This window comes from Neopsephotus bourkii, unplaced genomic scaffold (genome assembly GCF_033783945.1).
Source record: "Neopsephotus bourkii isolate Nb327-2 ecotype Australia unplaced genomic scaffold, CSIRO-AGI_Nbou_v1 NB_234, whole genome shotgun sequence".
NCBI lineage: Eukaryota > Metazoa > Chordata > Aves > Psittaciformes > Psittacidae > Neopsephotus > Neopsephotus bourkii.
The window spans coordinates 4,987,622-5,007,682 of NW_026900744.1; the positions used below are offsets into that span (position 1 = coordinate 4,987,622).

Sequence of the window (20,061 nt, forward strand, 5' to 3'; positions counted from 1 at the left end):
AGTGTCTGCCCAGCATAGGGCTAGTAATTTCATATTGTATTTACTGCTGGCCAGGGAGTCATCCAACAGAAACACAGCTCTGCCTTCTACAAGCTCTCCTCCAGCAGGCCCTGAGCTTGTGCTAAAGGTGAAGCTCATTTTGGGATCTTAGGAGTGGTCAGGAGTCTCCATCCTGCCCCCAAAATCCCTCATCATTTTAGTGTATTTGGCTGGCAGTGCTGTGGACTCGGCCCCCCTCCCTCCTCCACCCCTCCAACTATAAAAGCCTGTTGTGGCCTACATTCAGCTGTCGGATATCACATTATCATGGCTCGGCAAAGAGGAAACCAAGCAGTTTGGCACAAATGGCTTTTCTGTGTTCAGGCTGCTCCAGCGCGGGTCCGCTCGGCTCCTCCTGAAGCACATGGAAGCGCTCAAAACTTCAATATTTAATCTTCCCTTGAAATGCAAATTGTCAGATCCAAGGAAATGAAAGTGAGCAAATGCATGGCCATGGACGCAGGGATGTCAGGGAGGCAGCAGACGCTGTGCTCACTTCTTGCCTGTCAGACACAGTGTGGGGCACCAGGACCCTCTCTTGAGCACTGTGGCCCCTGCTCAAGTGTTGTCATTATCACCATTATTTTATTCAGTGTTTGGATGTGGCTTTTCCCAATTTGGGGTGATCTAGTGCTTGGCCAGACCTTGAGCATCTGTTCTCTGAGGGCATTGTCATGATGCTGGATGCTTAGATTTTGCACCCATAAAGGAGGGATGCATGGGCAGAGGGAATTTTGCAGTGTGTAAGTGCCTCCCTCTCCCCTCTCAGAACACAGCCACTCGCCCCTATTGCAAGGCAGGCACTGTAGCAAGAAAGGGAGCACCCCATGTGTGCATGCTGGGAGCCAAGTAATTCTGGGTATATTATAAGCAGAGTTTTGAGAAATAAAAACACATTAATATTCTGTTCTCTCAAGGCATTATCCTACTGTTTACCATTACACACAATCCTTTGCCTTAAATTGCATCTTTGATTAAAGCAGCAATGAGAGAAACCAGCACTAATAACAAAATGTATTCTGCTTTAAATCACTAAAGTGAAAACATCAATAAGCTGTAACCATCAGTGCCGCCATGAAAATGAAGGCAACCACCATGGGAAACAGCAAGGATGAAATCCACTTTGCCAGCATAAAAGCCAAGTAATTAGGTCTTATGTGGGTGGAACTTATAATGAGGTGCAGGAAGGGGGAAAATGAATTTCAACCCAAGCCTGCATCCTCCTTCCCCCCACCAGAGCTGCTGATCTAAATCTGGGGACTGCAGTAGGGTCGGCAGGGTCCACAGGAGCTGCAAAGCAGTGTTGGCACCTCCACCTCTACCTGTACTCACCACCCAACCCCTGTGGGCTGCAGAACAGCCCTGCCACACACACTATCAGTATTCTGTACCCATGGAACCAACTTAGATTTCACTGGGGCAGAGGGGTGTGCTTCCAAGGAACACATTTTGCTTGGAGCAAACTCGAGCTGATATGTTGTATCAGCCCAAGACACTTATTTTAACAATGAAAAAAAGAAAAAAGGACTCTGATCTGGTTACTGTGGATTCATCAGTTTGTGGGTGGGGATATAAAACGAATTTATACCCAGTGAGTCGTTTGAATCAAAGCCCTGTGCTCCTCTGCAGCTGTCCGTCCCTCGAGGAACTCTGTTACTGGAGCAGTGCTGCTCCCAATTGCTTGCCATGAAAGTTGTGATATATCAGCAACCTTCAGATCCTCTTCCCACATACTCTTACTTCGGGTAGAGCCTTTCAGTTACTCAGTGTTGCAGTCACCCTCCGGTTCACTGAAGCCAGGAGTACACTTTCAGGAGCTGTCTACTCAGTGCTAAAGCAGGAGAAATTATTCATAGCTTACTCTTCCATGCTTTTAAAGTGCAAATAAAGCAGGCAACTTCAGCGCTCAGTTTTCTAACGGTCCCTGACATCTCCGCAGCAGATCAAGGTGCTCGCCTGCCCTCGTGCCCACGACACTGGCTCGAAGTCTCCAGAAAGGGCTTTTCCTGGGTTTCTCAACAGCTGTCATTTTGCCTTTCTTTAAGGATGCTTCCCCGCGCTAAGACCAAGGCTGACTGCCGAGCTGGCTGCAGTTCTGCCTCCTGCCGGTGCTTGTGGGCTGCGGGCTGTAGCTGCTATCGGGATGTGGCTAGTAAGCAGCCTGAGGTTCAGTTTTGGGTTTGTTTGCAGCTCAAATTTACCCCAAAGCTTGTCAGAAGCTGCCACACGGTTTGGTGCCTTTCCTTCTGCTTTTATTTCCCCCTTGGTTACGTCTCTAGAACGAGCATTCGGTTTCCCTAGGGTCACACTCTAGTTAGTGGATGGTTATGATGCCGTCTCTCAGGTTGTTATGCGGGATGCCAGGGACCTGCACAAGCAAGGCAGGGAGGACAGGCAGTGTGTCTGGCAGCAGCTGCGGGCAGTGCAGTGAGCTCAGCCCGCCTAAGCCCCAGCCGGACACGGGGACTCTACCTGCAAATGGCCTGCTGGGCCTGAGCCGCGGGCCGCTCCCACAGCCCCCAAAGCGGGGCCGGCCCTGGTTGGGGGTTAGCAGGAAGGTCCGGAACTGCGGGGCACCGGCGGGGGTGGGGGGGATGCACCCCTCGTGGCTGTGGGCAGGGGACATCTCCCCAGCGGCTTGGCCGGGACTCGGTATCGGGGCACCCGCGCCCCCCCTCGGCCCCGCGCCCCCTCTGCGCCTCAGGGCTCGCCTTCCTTTGTCCCGCTTAGTAACTGCGGCTCCCAGCCAATCGCCATCGAGCCGGCCGGCTTCACCGCCAGCTGATTGGGTGGGCTGTCCGGAGCCCTCTGCCAATCCTGGCGCTCACTGCTCCCTCAGACAAAGACAGCAGCTCTGGCAACTGGGCTCGGCTCCCCCCCCGCCCCGTCCCCCCCGCGCGTGCTCCGCGGCAGCGGCCCCTTGGCGACAGGCCAGCTGAGGGACCTACCACCTCCCCTGCGCTCCTCAGAAGGGGGGAGGAGAGGGCTAGGAAACAGCGGCCAGAGGAGCGACGGCAGTGGAGAACGGGAGCCGGGTAAAAGTTAGAAAAGCTTGGAAATAAGATTTGGTTTTTGTGCCATGTTTTCTTTTGTGGGCATGTCACGCACGCGGGAAGAGGGGTGAGGTTTTTTGCCCACCCCCTCCTCTGGCTTTGTGGAAGCGCCCGCTCACACACTCACAGCAACCCCCCCCCAACCCCGTTGTTCTGGAAGGGGTTAAAAAGCCGGCGCGAAGCCCCGCCCCCGCGGCGCCGGTTTGGGGGCGTGGCCTCGTCCTCGGCAAGAGGCGGTTGGCGACGGTTGGGCCCCTCAGAGCCTCTTAAAATGAAGCCTAGCGGGGCCGGCCGCACCGCACCGAGCCCGGCGCTGCCGCACGCCGCACCCGTCTGGGGTAGCGGCTCCAGCCTGCGCCGCGCCGGGCCCACAGCTGGGCACGGCGGGACACGCCGCGGGCTGCCCGCCCAGCGCTGAGCCGACCCGCACCGAGCGGCCCCCAGCGCCGCCCGCCCCGCTCGGGCTCTACGCCCGCCGTTATTGTTGCCCGCCGGCCGCTCCTTTCTCTTCCTCCTCAGCCGGCGGACTGAATTCATCCAGAGACTGAAATCGCCCCTTTTTACCCGCTTCTTCACATCTCCCACCCCGCCCGCGGCTTTTGTGAGGGGGTTTTGTTCTGCTTTCAGCCCGGTGTTTTAAAAAAGACCCCGAATCTGGCGATTTTTAGAGAGGTTTCAGGAAAGTGGCTTTTCTGTGGAAAGGTGTCTTTTTAAACAAAAAGCACTCTCTCTACGTATATTTTTATATATATATATATATGTATAACTACCTATCTTAGTTCCTGCAGGGCAGCTGCTGAGGGGGCTTGTGTGGTAGGGTTTTTTAATTAAGTTTAATTTTGTGATTTTTTAAATTTTTTTTTCCCCTAAAAGTATTATTTTAGAGCGGGGTGGATTCTTTTCGGCTTTTTTTTCCTCCCCTTTTTTCCCCTCCCTCTCCATTAAAAGAGAGAGCCAACCTCTTATTCGTAAACCTGCCGGGACTCGGCTGTCGCGATGTACAACACGGTGTGGGATATGGACCGCGATGACCCGGACTGGAGGGAAGTGATGATGCCCTATTCCACTGAGCTGATCTTTTACATTGAGATGGACCCTCCAGGTAGGGAGCTGGAGCCTGCGTGCCTGCCCCGGCACCCCTCGCAGTGGGGTCGGGACTGCCTTTCATTCCTGCCTTCCCTCCCCTGCCCGTCCTGCCTCCCCCCTGCAGACTTTTCCCGTTCGGGGAAGGAGGGGGGGAATCTGCAGAGGGGAAGGGGAAAATACAAATAATCGGTAGTTAAACTTTGCATAAACTTTCCAGGGACTTGAACCGCAATCTCCTGGGTGAAAGTATTGTAATACTGGGGTGGAGGGGGTTTTGGGGGGTGTGAGAGGATAGCTGTGATTTATGGTGCGTTTTGCGAGGTGGATAGAGGCAGGAGGAGGGGAGCTGCTCGCAGCCCCTCTCTCGAGTCTCTTATTTTTTTAAGCCTTTATTGAAAACCGTATATTCGGCTGTATTCGCTGCTCGAGAAGTGGTTTTATTAGCCTCTTCACCTGTGTGCCTTTATGCGCCTGTAACACTTTGATGGTAGTGATTTACCTACCTCCATTCAGTTCCAGTTTAATCGCTTTTGCAGTCTCCGAGCCCCTTTTCTCGCTAGCTCTCTTCCAGCATTGACAGATGAGGTGTGTGCCGTTGCTGGGTCTTGGTGCTGGGGGAATAAGACCTGGGAACAGGCTGGAATCCATCCCTGGAGGCACTGTAACTTTGATAATGCTTAATAACCTTGTTCAAAAGGGTTTAATACAACTTCTTATTCATTTAATGGATTGCCAGTGCTGAAAACGTAGAAATATGTTTGCCTGAAGTTTTCAGATGGGACAAAGTTTCTTTTGTGCCTGAAGAGAGAGGGGGAAGGCTTATGAGAAGAAGAGGTTGAGTCTTTGGTAATAAAGCAGAAATGGGTACTGGTGAAACCATATCTCTACCTGTAAGAGTCTAACAGGGTGAGAGCAGTAAGAGGATTGAAGGGCCTTTATATTCCCTGGTTTCTGATCTTCACAGCCAAGAAGCTACAGTAAAATACACACTCAAAATCATAGCTGGCAGAGAAATTGATAACAAATAATTACTTCTAAGTGGTATCTTCTGCGTGGCGTGTACTGCTAGACTTTCAAAATGCAGTTTTCAGTCTGTGCTGGAATCGCAGCTTGTATCTCCAAGTGTGGTTTAGTCCCTTTGTTTCAGTGCAGTGAGCTCTTTTTTTTCCTCTCCATAGGTATGTGGTACTTTAATTAAAAGAGGAGGAGGCGATTGTCCTGAGATTTTTGGATCTCAAGGACCTGTACTCACTTCCCTTGGTAACTGACGCTTCAAAAATTGGACAGATCTCTCAGGCACACAATACTGGCCACTACACTGAATTCTTGCATAGCTGACGCTACCTATTTTTAGATGTTATTCCTGAAAGCATGAAGTTCAGTGAAATCTGTTTGCTTCTGTGAATTTCAAAGGATAGCTTTCCTGTAAATGCTTTTAACTATTCAGGAGGTTAGTATTTGTATTTGCTTGTATCAAGTGAACAAAAACCCAAGCTCCATTGTAGGTGACTTCAAACAATTGGCGGGGGGGGGGTGTTAGAAAAACTAAAGCCCCTTGAATGGCTCAGTGCAAGGAGGCTGCTAAAAGGGCTGGCCTGACTGAACTGGTCAGAAAACAACTTTCCAGTATTTCTGCAGGAATTCAGCCATGCAGCCTAAGTTTACATTAAGAAGCAGCATTTCTGTCATTAATGATGGCAGTATTTCCATCATTGGAGCCCTATTGTCAGGGATCAGGGCTCTGCACGATCCAAGCACCAGTTATCAAAAGGACTTAATGTTACATGCTGGTCTCTGAAGTGCTCACTAACTTTACCTTTCATATTTTTCAGCTAGAAAAGCTAGTGCTGGTAATGATGCGTGAGGTGAATCCCATGTGTGCGTCCTGATTTTGTAGAACTATAACTTTTAAATTGCAGGGGAAAAGAGGGAGAGTGTGGCAGAGGTGGCCTGCTTCTAACTCCATCCAGAGGTGGTGGGGTGGGAAAGCATTTTCTTGTCTGGGATGATAGGTCATCCCTAAGGGGAGTGTGGTGGAATTTATTTGGAGCACTTAAACGCTCGGCATGCCTTGGGATAAAGTCACTGCATTTGCACCCGGTAACAACCACAACTCCATTTGGCCTGGCTCCAACAAAAATTTGTGAAGGTTTTCAGTGTAGCATTCCCCTGCTCTGTGTCTGGAGTTCCTGAGCAGCTGAATGGTGGCAATATGTTTTCTCAGCAGCGCACAAACTAACAATATGCAGCGAGTGTCCCCGCTGCCAAAGGAGGCAGCGCGCTCTTTTGTTCACAGAACTTGTGCGAGGAGATCCCTGGTTGGGCTTTATGCTGCAGTGCTGGGCATCGACTGATACTGGGAGCCAAGTGGCTCAAATCACGCATGACTGTTGGTGATTACATTTTAGTGCATCTAAACTTGAGGCAGAAGACAAAAGCAAGGTGAACATAATGCGTGGTGTCACCCGTAACCTCTAAGTCAACGATGGGGATACTGTTTCTTGTTAAGGGCCAGTAGCTCTTTAATTTATCTTGGCAGGCTGTCTCAATACCCACCTTAGCATGGCCCAATAATAATGCAGAAATAAAACCCTGTGATGGCAGGCAGCCTGCAGCACAGCCATAGCTTCTGTCAAGCTTCAGTGCTCCTGCACCAGCTGATCAGTGTGCTCGTGTTTTCTATCCAGGATTGTAGGTGCAAGTGGATGTTCAGAGCAGGTTCTGAAGCCTCTCTGCTAGGCAGCTTGCTCAAAAGTTCAAAAGTAGTAATGAAGTCAATGCCTTGCTCACGCATGAGTTTTCTCCAGCTCTAGCAGAGGCAGGCAACAAGGGATTGGTAGCTTTTAATCCGTCCTAAACATAGGAGTGGGACAGTTTTCCTAAATAGAGCAGTGGAACTAGGGATTCAGTTCTGACAGCCTTGGAAAGCATGCCTTAGAGCAGTACAACTAATACAGGAGCAACAGCAGTGACAAACAGCGGGGTGACTCCTGTTACCTAATGCTTTTTCCTTCTGCTTGCAAGTATAAATGTATAATAAAATGTATCACTGGCATAAGGTAGGATCTATATGTGGCAAATATACTAGTTGCAACTTAATATATTTTTGTCTAAAGACAAAACTGGAACCATCAGTTGCATATTACTAACATAGTAGCTTCTAAACTTTATGACCAGGATTAATTTAGAGTATTATGGCCATAGCAGCATCATATGGTCGTTCTGGCATTAGGAAACTGGCTGTCAGGGTTCACTTGCATGTTTGTTCCTGCTGTGGGTCTTGCTGTCTGAAAAGACAAGGAAAAAGGTTACTGGATTGAATTTAGTTCTTATTTAACAACATCCGTTCCAGTCTGAAAAAAGTTGTTACTGCCAGAAGTTAAGTTTTTGAATGGAGGATGTGGAATTGACTGCAAAAGTTACTAGAGCACCAAAAGCATTACTACCTTTGTGTTTTCTCGCTTCTAATTGATAGGGCTAAGTAATGTCTTTTCCCTCTGTAGATGTGTGATATATTATCCATTGTGCTGATGATAAAATGTGTAATCACTGAATACATTTTGTCACAGTTGGATGAAAATCAGTAAGAGTGTTCCGCTGGGATTTGAGATACAGATGTCAGCAAAGATACTTGGCTCAACTGCAGTTTAGAGGTTACTTTCATTGTGTGGGTTATGAAGAAAACCACGAGTTTTAGAAGTAGGCTTACTAGTGCAGAATGGGCTCTCTTTGTGGGAAGATAATAGAGTAAGTGTTTGTCCTAAAGCTAGATGAAAGATACCTTGTTGGATCCTGTTAGGCCCAAATATGATCAACCATATTTATTACTTGATCCAGCCATCTTTTTCAAGAACACTGCTCTTCCTTGCCTTGTGCTGGGACTGACTATAAAAATGCTGGTGGTACAAAGTCTTTTAATAATTAGGGGAAAGCAGCAGTAATCTATAGGCTGCTTTGCAAAAGCAGTACTGCCATTGTATGAGGGAGACAAGTATTGAAGGGAAAAAGTGTATTTATTCATTATAGTTTCTATTTTCTACTCATATATAATTTGACAACCCTTGTTTTAGGGGAATGATACTATAATTGTAATTTGGAAAACACAGGGTTTGGATCTCAAGCGCAGCATTTACTCGGATACCAGTCGTGCTGTATCATTATCAATGTTATAGTGGAAACTGACTGTGGCTTCTCAAATAGCGTTTGTGGTATGCAGTGGCCAGATGTAGGTGAACACTGCATGTCTATGCCTGACTAGTTTTCCAGTGGGAGAACAGATGCAAATTTTAATGGCATTGTCAGTATTGTCCTTCAGCTTTTTCTGGGCTGACTCCAGAAGCTTATCGAAGTTCTTCTCCTACACATCTTAAAAACGTGCAGTTGTACCCCTGCACGCAGTCAAGACAGCAGCACTGTAGCAGCAACTGTCTTCATTGCAAATTTCAGTCTTGCTGAAGATAATGATTTTAAAACAGCAGATGCTGGGGGTGGAGAGTTTCCCTCTTACAGAAGGGAAGTTTGTGCAGACTGTTTTGGGGTAGAGCAGGGAATAAATAAGGCTCAGTCACTTGTATTCTGTGTATCATGGGAAATGCTTTGACTTTGAGTCTCAGCTCCTATGACAACAGTGATATGAAATGCTTGTATTCTGTTCTTGTTACACCTAGATTTCTCTGTTGGCCTTTTCATTTCAAGACTGCTGTAATCACTTTTTATTTCTGATTGCATTTTCAGGCTTGCTTTTGTATTCCTAGCATTTGGTTTTCATTTTGATGGCTCTAACTGTTAAAAAATATCACTCATCAGCTTTCAATTAAATACATGAACACAAGAAATAGCATTAATATAAAGTGAAATGATGTTTTGCTTGAGATGGGAGAGCCTGCTTTAAAAGGCTGACATTTTTATTTATCAGTATGCTTTCAGATGATGTATAATAATAGTTGGGCAGGGAAAGCTTGCTGGAGGGAGTTGTTCAGCTCTGTGTTTTTGTAAAGCTGTAGGTTTATGCAAACTAAAACATGGGAGAATGCTCTGAGAAGAAACTAAGCTCTTAGCGGGTGTTTGAAGGCAAAACCTGCAGCAAACGTTATTTGTGCAATTGTTCTGAACAATTGTGTATTGTATGGTGCCTGTACCTGACAGGAATTAATCACTGTGTTGCTTCCTTCTACCTCACTTGTTTAAAAGTAGAAGGCTCTTCTTGGAGTTTCCATTGGGGAATATTGTTTTCACGAGCAGCAGAGTTGACTTCTGTCTTTGCCATTGCCTGTATGATATCTTACTCCAGAATGAAGCTATTTGGTCTTATCTTTGCTCTACAGCTTGGGAAAACAGAGAGGCATAGCTGGTCATACACTTCTGTGCCCAGTACTAAAAGCAGTTGGGTGCCTTACATCATCCTATGTTGGCTGTTTAGTGAGTCACTTTTTGGGCAGAGAGCTAGAGAACACTAGAAACAGCAGCATGAAGAACACTTTTATCGGCATTCCTTGTATGTTTTAAAGCTGAGGCTTTATTATTGTCAAAAAGACTGTTAACTCTGTTGAAACAGGTTGCTGTAAAACTTTGGCCCTGTTAAAGCAAAAGGTCTGTTCTAGCTGGATTTCTGGAAACTCATTTCTGTAAAGTAGGTTGCTGAGTAATGCTCAAAGTACAGTCTCTGCTCGTGTGCTAAATGCCACTATGGAAATGGGGGAAAAGGAGGGGCTTTTGGGTTTTTGGTTTTTTTTTTTTTTATTCTGCTTTCTATCTCATTTCTTCTGACAGGTTAAAGTCTGCGCAAGAGGTAAGTAAGCAAGAACGTGCTTCTCCACATAGTCTAAACTACAGCATATGAGCTAATGCTGAGCCCCAGTGTGAGTGGATGTTACCTCTTTAGAAGAGATATTCATTGTCCTTCATCTTTGCTGTGTCCTCCACTCAATAGACAAAGACTTCACAGTATCTCAGTGAATATATTCCAGCATGTCAAGTTCTTCTAGTTCTCCTGAAGAACAGTGGCTATATACAGGGAGTTCTATAAGAACCTTCCATCCAGCGTTCTTTGAAAAAGGAGATGAAACACTTCAACTGCTTCAGCCTGTGACTGCTTCTAACATTCACCCAGAGTCTCTACCAGTTTTTGTGAACTGGAAAAGTATTTTGGTTTGTGTCGTTTTGTTTTAATGATAGTTCTTAGGAATGTTACTGTTTAAATCAGATATTATTTAGAAAATACTTGGAAAACGTCATGTTTCTCAGCACAAAAATTTGTAGGTTTGGATAAATCAAAAAACCATCAGTCCTTATCTGCAAACAATTAAAACCTAAAACTACAGCTGCTGCAGCAGAATTACAGGAAAAAATGCTGTAATGAGGGAACACAGCCCACTTTTAGGGTGTATTTTGATTCGAGTGTGGGTAGTAGGGCTTACACTCCAACACCTGCCCCAGGAAAATATTTTAGAGGTGAGATGGATGAGAAGTTCATTGGCAATATTGTGCCTGTAAGTTCTGTTGTCTGTTACAACCTGATTTGTATGTTGTAATTGAATTTTCCAGGCTGTCAGTACTCCTGCTGCACTACCCTGTATAGTCATCTTGGGGACATCATAAGAATCTAGATTGTTTGCCCTCTGAGGAGCTGCTCCCAAGTGTCGAATTAGAAGTCTTTGGTGCTTGTGGCATCTTTGCTTTGATTCATCTCCTGTTTCCAAATGTAGTCTCTTGAAGGATACAAGGAGGCTTGAATCAATGAGGTCAATGTTGAAGATCCTTTGTATTTTGAAGGGTAGAGTACAGTCTCACTGATAAGTTTTTGGACAGTGGAAGAAGTGAAAGTACTGCTGTGGAATGGATTTCATTAAAATAGTTTGAAGATTATAGTGTACTTGAGTGAGGAGATTGGATCCATTTCTTTTGTTACACCTTGAGATCTCACCACGCAGTGGCTGTGCAGTCTGAGGCTACTCCATGCCTGCTCTGAATCTCAACTTCTGCTGAGGGCCCTGTGTAGGACTGCATGTTGGCTCTTCTGCCTGAATTGAATGTCTTTCAAGCTCAGGGTTCTTAGAAAAAATAGTGTGTGACAAAATGTACAACAGTTTTCCTCTGAATGCCTTCCTACCTTCACATTTCTTCTGGAGTGTTGATTTGAAATGCACCTTTTGATCTTGATTTAGATGGATCTCTGTTAGCAATTTAGATGGTGTTGAAATATTTCTACTTGGGTAACTAGAACATAGTTTGGCATCACGCAAGGACAGGTACTGTATGAAGAACAATTTTACATACAGCTCTGAAAGATCAGATTTAGTGGTAAGCTGAAATAAAATGCTGCTTAGAGCAGCGTCATATGTATTTACAGCTGTCTTATTATTTTTAAGTAAGCTCATGTGCAGCAAACTTCTCAGTAGTGTCGATTATTTCTGTGAATTGGTTCTTCTGTGAGGTTTGTACCTGACGCCTGGGTGAATGGTTAGTCTTTGAAATATCTGGGGAAAACAGCCCTGGGCTGTTTTCATTTAAAAAGGCTTTTTATTTTGGCTTTGGTCCGTCTCCTAGCCACAGTGTGTGACTTCACTCTCTGTCTTCCACAATGAAAAATTAGTTCATTCTAAATTACTGCAGCTCTGTGTTTATGCTGGATTTTGTGTTGTCCTTACTTTTATCCAGAATAGATTTCCATGTGTTGACTATTTTTTAATAGCCATTTGAAGGTTTTATCTGCAGAGGGGTAGAAGACATGTTGAAGAATTTCTTTGGTGAAGGTAGTTGAAGAACCGTGTTAGTTAATAAGCAAAAAGAAGAATCTACTTGCTCCTTGCATTTTACATTTACTTTTATTGTGTAGTATTTGTGACCTGCCATTGGATACTATAAATTACAGTTGTTCCTATAGAATATTTCAGAATTTCATGGGCTATAAAAGGTCTGCTGTGAACTTTCATCCAAAAATGTGGTAAAAGGCTGGGTCTGCTGGCTGGGAGATAAAGCTGTTCCTTCCTGAAGTGAGCTGAGCATGTGATGCTGGATAGTGACAGTCTTTGAGTGATGAAGTATGGCAAAAGTTCTAAAACGTATCCAGCTTATTAATAGTGTGCTAATTATGCTTAGTAGGTAAAAGAGGGTTTATCCTTTTTATCCTCCTCATGTTAACTTTGGAACAGACATCTCAGCCCTGATGATCATGGAACCTCTGACACTGCTGTAGCTTGGCAGCTGTTGCACTAAGGTCTGGGTTGAAAGGAAAACTGTTTTTCATCGAGCAGTGAAAATAATTGGGAAGTTGAGGTTTTCTGGCTTCACAACTTAGCATCTCCTCTTCATTCCAGCCTCTGTGCTATGTTACCTTGTAATACAGAAGTCAGAAGATGCCAGTGTCATTTATCTGGCAGTGAGCATTTTCCATTTCTTCTGTCTCAGCCATGGAGTAAGAAGCTTTGCAAAGTAGTTGAGGGGTACTTGTATAATTGGAGCCAGCTCTTCTTCACACGCTGTTGTCTGTGATTCTGCAGGTGTCCTGAAGCAGATAATCTTTAACCTGTGCAGTAGCTGTGGATGCAGAACAGAGCGCAGAAGTCTGGCAGGCTGTAGGAGCTTAAACAGTGGTTGGGAGATGTGGGAGAGGACGGGGTAGCTGGGGAGTTTTCAAACAAAACAGATCTTTATCAAAAAAGCCAATTAATCAAAACTGAAATATTTCTTAAAGGTGTTGGTTTTTATGAAAGTTCATAGAAACACAGGCAAAGCTATAATGGGAGTGTTTTCATTGGAAGCCTGCCTGGATTCCTGCCAGCTTGTCTGCTGTTTTCTGTAATGAGATATTGAAAGACTTCAGTTCTTTGAATATGTCTTACTCTTTGGCATCTCGCCTGTTTTGGGGGAGGAGAGCAAAAATGTGAGCATGCCTGAGGTTCTGTGGCCAGCAGTAATGTGATTGAGTAGCTCCCTTCCCTGTCCCTTGAGGAGCTCTTGGTGCGTGCTAGCTGCCCTTTGAGGAAGGGCAGTTTCGAAGGGCACTGGTGCTCAGTGCTTTGCAAAAGGGGTCTTGGCAAGAGAACTGAGGAGCTGAGATGTGGAGTTCCAAGATCACTTACCTGCCAGTGGTAAGGAATGAACTGCTGTCAGCAGGTGTGTGCGACGCTCCTCTTTGTCAGGTGGAGGATCTCTCTGAAAGCATGATGTCTCACTGGTCTGTCTTGCACACCAGGTACACAGTGTTATGGGAATGGGGTGCAAAAAGCACCTTTGTTCAGCATATGTTTTTTTTTTCTCAGGTGTCTTGAAGGGGGTCTTGTGCAGCAGGGAAAAGTATAGGATGATTAAGGGAGGGAAGGATTTTGAGGCTTTGCCTTAAAACTGTTACAGAAATTGAGAAAGATGAGAAATTAAGACTACAGAGAGCACTTAAAGATTGGGAGACTTTTCTGTTTTTTAGAAAGCTAGCCTACAATTTCATTCCAAGTCTTCATCTGTACCTCCAAAGGGAAAAACCTTCTGTCCTTAAGGACTCTGTCATTACAATGTTAGCTGGCCTCACCATGGATTACTTGCATGTTTCCATGTAATGGAAATGACATTTTCTAGAGCTTTATATTACGGTTTGTAGAGTATCTACTGTACATCAGCCTCTTTGAAGCTGGGTAACTGACTTGGAAATCCTCTGATCTGTTTTCTGCTTGTCACAATGTGGAAGGAGAGTAGACTGAGACCATCACAAAGAAGGTGATAAACAAGCTCATGGAAGTGCTGAGTGAATTAAAATTTTCTCATCAGAATACTTGGTAGTTATGATTATTTTAACAGTCTAAGTCTGCTGTGTTTTTAAGTATCTAGCCTGAAGCTCTTGGAAAACACTAGAAGTAGGAAGTTATGGTGCCATTCTTGGAATTCATAGAATAATTAGGGTTGGAAAGGACCTTAAGATCACCTAGTTCCAACCCCCCTGCCATGGGCAGGGACACCTCACACTAAACCATGCTACCCAAGGCTCCATCCAACCTGGCCTTGAACACTGCCAGGGCTGGAGCATTCACAACCTCCCTGGGCAACCCATGCCAGTGCCTCACCACCCTAACAGGAAAGAACTTCTTCCTTATATCCAATCTAAACTGCCCCGTTTAAGTGGCACCTTCCTTAAGACTGCAAATTAGAGTTGAATTAACTGGCAGGTTTATCATGTACACAAATACTGCAGCCAGAGAAGTTTGGGCTGCTTGACTGGGTGTTGGTGGATGTAGCACTTGGAGACCCAAGACATTCCTCTCTTTTCATTCCTTTTGAATTAGTGCCACTGGAAACCTTCATGCATAGGGATCAGTGGCTCTTAGATCATGTAAACTTTTGAAGTTTTTCATTCAAAAACCTGACTGGGGAAACTGCCTGTTCCATGGATGTCGCGGTGTACTGTGCAGAAGTTAAACTCGGGATTAATATAGGCTACTATTTTATGTAAGAGGCTTTAAAAAAGAAATACAATGGTGCTAAACTTCAGCACTTGACAGCTTTCTTGGTTGTCTTGGTGTTGGAGATGGTTTGAATTTCAGGGAATCAAGTCAAATAAATGTCGAATAGCCTTTATAAAAAGCAATTCTATGCAGTCAAGAAAGCATCAAAAAAAATTACCTTGGCAAAGCCTAATCAATAGGCTTTTCTCTCTGAGGGCCTGCGCTGTGCTCTGCAGAGCAGCTCAGCTGAAGCTACCTGCTGGAGCCGGCACAGCAGCCTTCCGGGCCCTGACGTCAGCAACATCCGATCCAGGGTCCAGCCCGCATTGGCTGCTGTTGCCTCCACTCCATCACCAGCTCCTTTTCTTATTTCTGCCCTTCTAAGTGACACTGATCAGGGATTGGGATTTACTTCAAGCTAGGCTGCTTGGGGAAGGTAGGAAGAGGGGACTAGAATCGCTAAAGAAAGAAAAAGCAGGGATGTTTGCTAGTGCATGAGGAAGAGCCAGTCTGCTGTCATCACTGTGTGCCAGGCAGTCACTGAAGGCTGAACCTGGTTTTGGGAATGCACTCATGTGGAATTGAAAAGGTCCAGCTGAGTTGTTGTCTCTTGGGTTTTGGAAAGATTTGTGCTGTAAAGCTGTCCTAGAGATGTGGTAGGGGAAAGATGCTTGTGTATCCAATGCTAACAGCAAGTTCTTTATTAGAACAGATAGGTCCATTGTGCTGTTAATCACTTGTGATCAATGTTCTTTCTCTCCCAGGAAAAAAGAGGCAAGAAACCATGAGGATCATTCACTCTAATCAGAGCTTGTTCTGAGAGAAAGTAAGATTGTGCCTGTGGCTAGATCAGAATTGGACCCAGTGACATGGAAAGAAACACGGCTGTTCTTGAAAGCATTTCTGTTGACTTCAAGCCAGCTTTATTTTACTGTAGGATTTTAGCTCTGTAATGTTCATCAAAACTGGATTTTTTTGAATTTAAATAAAAATCTCTAGACTCTCTAAGGCTCTCTGTAGCATCACATAAAAACATCACAGGATTTCTCCTAGCAAGGTGGCTAGGACTGTCTAGGTACTAGTAAAAGCTATTTTAGGCTGCCTCATTTAGCAACCCATTGGGCCAGTGTTTTGAGAGCAGCAGTAGGGTGGAAATAAGGTGGATAGGGTGCTCTGTTACAGCACACTTGCCATGGTGTTACAAAATGCTCCCCTTCTATCATCACAGGTTTTGGGCTGTGGGGTTTAAACTACCTTCACGCTCAGTTCTCCATTTGTACAGGCTACAGTCATACAGCCTGAAAGGCAAGCCAAGAAACACTGAAGTGGGTGGGCATGTTAGTCTACTGGGTAAAGCAATAGCCAGGGCCTGGTTCTGTATCCAGTACAGGGGAAAATCTATTCTGACTCAAAGAGCTCAAAGTATTGAAAGTAAGGACTTGGGTCCATAGATTTCTGGAAACAGGATCCACCCTTGCAAATACTTTTGTATTTTTAAAATCTGCAAGCTATTAAAAGGCATTTTTCAAAAGTCTATTGTGAAAAGGACTGGCTTCCATGAGTCAGGTTTTACAGGAACTAGTCCAAGCCTTATTCTTCTCCCTGGAAGAATTTCCTTCCAGTTTTCTCACGCAGAAGGAAGTTCTGCAGACAAAACCCTGATAGTAAGAACTGATACCTACCTATTAAGGGAAAGAAGGAGAAAACCTCACCTGTAATAAGGACATTGGCTGTAATGCCTAGTGCTCTCTGTCTCTATGCCAGACTCCCATTCCTTACCTTTCTGGTCTTTGTTAGTTTGCTTTTCTGTGCCCAGTGCTTTGGAGTGAGCCCTAACAAAGCTGCTAAGTGATTCTACAGTATATAAAGGAGCAAGACTTAATCTTACAAGGAGGGCTAGAGAAGTATTCAAGTACTCTAGGGAGTACTTGAAAGGCACTTCTAGAAGGCCCCTATTACCATTGTAAAACAGGCTTTTACACTGTAGAATACCTTGAAGTATTTGATACATCCAAGCCTGAACTTGCAAGACCCAGTGAAATAATTGTCAGTGCTAGTATAGCTTTCTAAGACTCCTCAACAGTGTTGTATGTGCTTGTTGATGACTCAGAATTAGCAAGGTTCAGCAGTAGAGCAGAACTTCTACAGGTTTTCTGAACTCAGTTTTACTGCCATGTGCAGGCACTGATGAGACTCTGACCCACTGCATCTGGCCTGTTGGATGTAGGGTAGCAGAGTCCAGATGTGAGGTGGGGAGGAGGGAGGACATGAGGACGTTTTCTAGAAAATTCAGGAACTTTGAATGGGGGAGGTGGAACACAGTAAATACAGCTGACTGTACAGGCTTAGCCTAGATACATGCTCCTCTGTCTCCACAAAATAGGATGGGGCTGGGAGCTTCAAGCAAAGTAAGGTTACAACTGTCATACTCTCAATGGTGCCTTGTACAAATACTTAGGTGCTATACAAACAACTGTAGTAGTTGAGCTAGAAATAACTGAAGCCTGCTAACCAGGAAGCTACCTCACTGAATCCAAAGGTTTTCACCTTCCTTTTATAACAAGACCTGTTAATGCCTCACTAGATATGTGTGCACCTGAAAGTTCCCAGCTCACCCCATAAAAAGAACCTGTATGCTACGGTTTAATGCTCATTCCCGCAGAATGAATGCTGCTATCTGAATCAGGTGTTTGGTCAGCAACCCCAGGGTGCAAACGTCTGGGTCAAGGTTCAGATTTAGTTTAGATTGGCTCGATTAAAGTATCTACTGGTTTGTAAGAGAACAGTAAAGTTACTGTGTTGGATATTCAACATGAGATGGTATTTGGAACTGCAGTTGGAACACTGTTTTCCCTTCTTTAATGTGGGAGGTGTGTCTCGGAGGTGAGCAGATGGATGGTGCCAAGTAGCACACCTCTCAGCATTAAGCCATTCCACACTGGAGGTAGAGATCAAAATCTTTCTGCTCCCTTTACTTGTATTTCTTCCTGTATGCTGGGATCGTGTGCATCTGAAAGATGGCTGTTGTCAGTGTGTCAGGCCTGCTTGCTGATGCTTGTGTAATCTGATGGCTAGGGGACAGGGCTGGAGCACAGATGTTCAGGGTCTGACTTAAAAATGTGCTAGTAGCAAATCAATGTGTGTTGTTGCTTTCTTGCTCTGAATTCAGATGTGACCTGTCCCTGTAAAACACTGTCTCATGAAATGCCTGACAAATACTCAGTTTCAGTGGTAGTGTTCTTGATGAAGTGTCCACCCTCTGCAAAGCAGGGAAGAGCACTCAAGACATCTTTCACAAAGAAAATAGTGCCATTTCTGCTGACAGACAAGTCTCTACCAATACATGAGCATGCCTGTGGCTGCTGAACTACTCCTGGTGCAGGGCTTACATTCAAGATCATTATGAAGTTGTTTGAGCAAAAACTTGCCAAATAGAAAGAGCTTCAGTGCATTGTATTCCCTTGCATTGTGTAACCTATTTTGAGAAGGGAAATAAAAGCCTGTTTGTCTTGAATTCAGAGTAGGGGAGTTCTGGCAGGTATGCACAAGGCCTACAGATGTGTAGTTCTGCTGGTCTTTTAGAGATGTGTAATATCACCTTTCCTGTGATAAAACACTTCAGCTGTGTAAAGAGGTCATTACTAAATGCCTGCACCAAATGTCCCCTTTCTCCTTTGTCACCTTTTGTCTGGTGGCATTGAGAGTCACAGCTTTTGTGCCTACAGGGGCCTAAATGACACATCTGGTATGAAGTATGAACCTTGGGTCTATGTTGGGTATGCCACTGCTCAGCTATCACTTCTCTCGCGTGCATTTTCCCTCTGAAGAAGAGTCCATCTGTTTGCTCTTCCAGGTTGCCATAAGGAGCAGTGATACCTGAGCAACAGGAGTTTTTCCATAGTGGTGCACAGTGTTCTCCAGGATGTGGCTTTCAAACACAACACGCCTTTGTAACTTGTTTGGAGTTCTAGGTGGTGATTGCCTGCATAGTCATGCATGGGACAGTCTTCCTTTTAACAAAAACTCATGTTTCCTCATATTCCACTTTTTTTTCTTCCCTCAAGTACCTGTTTGGTTTGAGGACTAGGAAATCTGGGATCACAGTGCTGCTGTTGATTTCAAAATTCTTTAAAAATCGCGAATTCCCTTTGAGAGAGCTTGAAATTCAAGATGCACATTTTCTCTCGCCTTTTCACTGTCGTTTTATTATCAGTTTAGTGATTATTTTCCCCTGTTTACCTTTCTTTAATGTGTTCTTCATTTTCAGCTCTTCCTCCAAAGCCCCCCAAACCAATGACTCCAGTCAATACAAACGGAATAAAGGACAATTCCAGTTTCTCTCTGCAGGAAGCAGAGTGGTACTGGGGGGACATCTCAAGGTAAGCAATATTACTAAAATATATTAAAATATATTAATATGTCATTAAAAATAGAATAATCCTGTTAAAGAGCAAAAGAACGTGCCATTTCAGGCAGCATTTTACAGGAGGGAAATGCTTCAGGACTAATACTTGGTAAAGCACCTAAATGAAAATGCTTGCCTGGATTCAGGGTTTGTGCTGAAGTTGTTACTGTTGTGGTGCAGATATTACCAGTCTTGGTGACAGTTATTCTGGGTTTGTAAATTTCTCCAGATACAGAGAGTCTTTAAAATAGAGAAAATTAGTTCATTCAGAAGAAAAGTGCTTCTGAATATGTTAACTAATAAGGGTTTGTAAGCATACGATTCTGAGATTCATGCAGTTCTGCAAGATTTCCATAGGAGGCTTGCTCAGAATAAAGAGTTTCATTCTTACTTTTGGTTTCTTTAACATTTGGTTAAATTTGCATGTGTATTAATTTCTATTACATGTTGATATAAAAATAGCTCTTACAAATGCTAACCATCACCAGCTATACTAAGCAAATGATACAGATGCATAGCAAATAAGATTTACCTCTTAAGAAAACCCTTTTCTGTGTGCTTGTGAAAATAGATGGGTTGGGATAAGTTCATAAAATGAAGTGCCAGGTTTTATATACTTAATTGCATAAAAGAACTGAAGTGTCCAGTCATCCCTTTCTCTCTTAAGGCACTTCTAAAGAGTCTACATTCGGATCTGTAATGGGAAATATGAGCATGCTGGGAATGTGATCAGGAATTGCTCAAACTTGTGCACGTAATACTTTGAAACACTTTGCCAGATAGAGGCAAGAAGAGCATGTTTGCTGCAGTAGGTCATTGACGTTCTGAGAAGGAAAAAAAGGTTTTCATATCTTTATTGTACCACCCTTATCTTTATAAAGCAAACCTGCATAGATCTTGCTTTTGAAGGGCCTCAGCAGTGATATTTTTCTGATAGATATTAACTCTAAATTGCAGTAAAGTGACAAAACCTGATCCCAAACCCCATTAGGCAGGGTTTGTTTAAAACTGCTCAATAGTGATATCAGTTTATTGACTCTGGATTTGT

General features: G+C 44.5%; 1 protein-coding gene across 3 annotated transcripts in view; it reads left to right on the forward strand.

The window, feature by feature from the left end:
* Positions 1–20,061, forward strand: part of PIK3R3 (phosphoinositide-3-kinase regulatory subunit 3) — an 80,206-nt gene that overhangs the window by 43,872 nt on the left and 16,273 nt on the right. For 2 of the 3 annotated variants that reach the window (XM_061344973.1, XM_061344971.1), the window contains exon 8: positions 18,876–18,987. In XM_061344973.1, the coding sequence (XP_061200957.1) occupies positions 18,876–18,987 (112 nt within the window). Of the gene's footprint in view, positions 1–3,451; positions 4,195–18,875; positions 18,988–20,061 lie in introns of those variants that run through there. The other variant, XM_061344972.1, reaches the window with a different exon arrangement.